At 40.0% G+C, this 3,431-nt stretch overlaps 1 protein-coding gene across 1 annotated transcript; it reads left to right on the top strand.

Annotated features, from left to right (window-relative positions):
- The first annotated feature begins 279 nt into the window (after positions 1-279).
- On the top strand, positions 280-1,260 carry LOC100930336 (olfactory receptor 10S1). Its single transcript, XM_003764113.1, has one exon. It carries the CDS (start codon positions 280-282, stop codon positions 1,258-1,260), a length of 981 nt encoding a protein of 326 aa, XP_003764161.1.
- The last annotated feature ends 2,171 nt before the right edge of the window (positions 1,261-3,431 follow it).

Here is a 3,431-nt window from a genome sequence, read left to right as displayed (position 1 = left end):
ACAAATTATTATGAAATTAAATACATGCTAAATGCATCAAAGAAAGACAAAACAAAATTCTATGTGAATTCCAAAAGAGAAGATTGTTTCTGAGGGGAAATGGGGGGAAGAGAAAGTAAGCAAAGACTTCCATTTCATAGAAGTAACATTTGAATTGAGTTATGAGGATTTTATGGAAAGAGTCAAAATTCACAGTTAAAACAAAGTTATTCAGGGCACTGAGGAAAGGGTAAATAAATATATCAAGGCAGTTTAAGGGGATGTAGTAACTCAATTGTCATGATCAGGCAGGGGGCTGTGGAAACCGAGTGGTCAAACCAAACACTGGTGACTCACTTCGTTCTGGAGGGCTTGGCAAACACATCAAAGCACCCCATATTTTTCTTCTTTCTCTTCCTCCTCATCTACACCATCACTATGGTGGGGAACATCTTCATCCTGCTGACAGTGAGCTTGGATCCTCATCTCCACTCCCCCATGTACCACTTTCTGGGCCACCTGTCCTTCTTGGATGCTTGTCTGTCTACAGTGACTGTGCCCAAAGTCCTGGCAGGGCTCTTAACAGCAGAGGGAAAGGTAATATCCTTTGGGGGCTGTGCTATACAGCTCTATTCCTTTCACTTTCTGGCAAGTACCGAATGTTTCCTATATACTGTCATGGCTTACGACCGATATCTGGCTATCAGTCAGCCGCTGCGATACCCAGTTGTCATGAGTCAGCAGGTGTGTGCAGGATTGGCAGGAGCTACTTGGGCCACTGGTGCCATACACTCTGCTATCCATACCTCCCTTACCTTCCGCCTGCCCTACTGTGGTCCTTCCCACATTGCCTACTTCTTCTGTGACATCCCCCCTGTCCTGAAGCTGGCTTGTACAGACACTGCCCTCAATGAGCTGGTCATGCTGGCTAACATCGGCATTGTGGCTACAGGCTGCCTGTTGCTCATCATCATCTCCTACGTCTTCATTGTGGCATCTGTGCTGAGGATTCGGACTGCTGATGGCCGCCGCCGTGCCTTTTCTACCTGTACAGCACACCTCACAGTGGTATTTCTCTACTACATGCCCCCTATATGTATCTACATTCAGCCACACTCCAGTGGGGCAATGATAGGAGCCCCAGCTGTCTTCTACACAATTGTCACCCCCATGCTCAATCCCTTTATTTATACCTTGAGAAATAAGGAAGTGAAACAGGCTCTGAGAAGACTTCTGTGTTATGGACCTAGAGAGTCACCTGCTGCTAGTCCACCCCCTTAATATGTACCATAGTCCATTTCCATAACCCTTCCAATATAGCACCTGAACAATTGTAATAGGTCCAATGGAAATAGCACTGCATTTGCAAAGGGAGGTGGGAGTGAACAGATCTATTTCAGGACTGGTAGTGATCTGAAAAAAAGTCCCTTTATGTCTCCAGTTTGATTTCTGTATCACCTGTAAAATGTAACTAGATGCTCTCTAGGATCTCTCCCTCTTCATTTATTCTCTGGATTCCCTACAAGGATAGATAACTTAATGATAATTGTGTACCTTTGGGGATAGAACCTTCTTTGACATCAGGATTTCTGGAGTTCTGAGCATTACATAACCTTTATATGGGGACTAGGTGATGAAGTTTCAGAAAAGTTGATAGCATATTCTGGCCATGGAACTCAGCAATATATCAGTGTTAGAACTGATGGACTTGTTTAGAAACAATGATTGTCTCCATTTACAATCAGAGTAGTAGAAGCAATAAATAGCAGAGTGTTTTTAGTTAGTAGATCAGAGATCTGTTATATCCTTAATAAAATCACTTCTCTCTGAAGCTAATTTTTGTTATCTTTAAAATGAGGAGTCTGGAAAAGATGGTTGATCTCTAAGACTCTTTCCTATCCTATGTCTTCACAAGATCCTTCTATCAGTCCTTGATTTGAAAATATCATAGGCTTCAGAGACCATGAGGAATCATAAATAAGCCCAGGAAAAAGGCGAGACAATTGTTAGAGAAAGGGTTGCATCCAAAGGTTTAATAAGGAGTTAAGAATATTAAGTCAACATTTTTTCCTGTTTCTAATTCTTCTCTAACTGGATTCAAAACATTTTCTAATAGAGCATATATATAATGTGAGCCTGACCCTACTCCAACAGTTTTTTGCAGAAAGGCAAAAAACAACACTGATTAACATTTAGCCAGCCAATTCTTCCAGATAATTATATTTCTTCTCTAATGTTGGAAAAAGTGAAGTTAAAATTGACTTCCCCTCAAGCAGGCAGATATCCCTAGGCCAACTATGCTTGTTAAATCTGAAAAAATGGGTCTTCCATCCCTTAGTGGGTGACAGGGATATTCTCCTTGATAAGGGTAAGAGATGGTGTGGCAAAGGGACTAAGGAAATGGCCTTAGAGGTAAGAAACCTGAGTCCAGGTGTCACTTCTGCCATATATATTGGCTGTGGGACTTTAAAGCAAATCTCTAAGACTCTAAGCTAAATGTCTGCATTGAAGTTTCTCATTGAGAATTTCCTACATAGAAGAAATTCAGTTCCAGGAGAAGTGAGAGAGAAAGAGACAGAGGCAAAGAGAGAGAGAGAGAGAAAGGGAGACAGAGAGAGGGAGAAAAGGAAAGAGAAAGGAGAACAAGTAGAGAGGGGGGGAGGAAGATGAAGGGGGAGAAGGAGGGAGGGGGAGGAAGAGATCTATGGAAATAAGTGTTGAAGCTAGAATATAAACACAAGTCTTTACTGAATTCATATCCTATACTTTCTCCATGATACTATGCTGATTCTCAAGAAGGAAATTCACCTTATGAAAACAAAGAAATTGGAGTTGTTGGTTAAACAACATATTTTCATAATATCTTGTTTTCTTTAAAATGGAAGATCCCGATATATTTTTTTTTCCAATACTGAAAAGGAGAAAAAGAAAGTTGCAAAAGAAGAGAATGAAATCCATAAAGGAAAAGGCAAGAAAGAAAAATTTTAGGAAGTAAAAGAGTTATACCAAGATAGAATAAGGGAAAGAGTTAGCAAAGACAAATTTAAAGGTCATTGTACTTATTCCAAATCTCAGTCTATCAAGATGATTGAAAGTTCTCTGAAGGAAAGGAAGGGGGTAAATGACTGGCAAAAGACACCCCAAAAATATGCACATATAAGTGACATATATGCATAAGAGAAATAGCCTTCTATAAGACTGACCTAACTAAAAGTGAAAATAGCTACTTATCCCCCACTTTCCATTGTTTTAATTTTCCTCTTGCCATGAATTTGCCTTCCTACCCCTTATTTTCTTACTGAACTTTATAGTTTACAAAAAAAATTTTTTCCAAATCAACCCAGATGAAAAACAAAGAGAAAAAGGAAGACTATGCATCTTATCTCTCTCTGCTCTTATCTCTCTCATTTGGTTTTCTCTCCTTTTTACTGGTCTATACAGACTGTCCACCC

This window comes from Sarcophilus harrisii, chromosome 3 (genome assembly GCF_902635505.1).
Source record: "Sarcophilus harrisii chromosome 3, mSarHar1.11, whole genome shotgun sequence".
Lineage (NCBI taxonomy): Eukaryota > Metazoa > Chordata > Mammalia > Dasyuromorphia > Dasyuridae > Sarcophilus > Sarcophilus harrisii.
This window is presented reverse-complemented; position numbering and strand designations above follow the sequence as displayed.

Excerpts from the sequence above, each read along its gene's own strand:
- LOC100930336 (XM_003764113.1), top strand. The coding sequence starts at position 280 with ATGATCAGGCAGGGGGCTGTGGAAACCGAGTGGTCAAACCAAACACTG.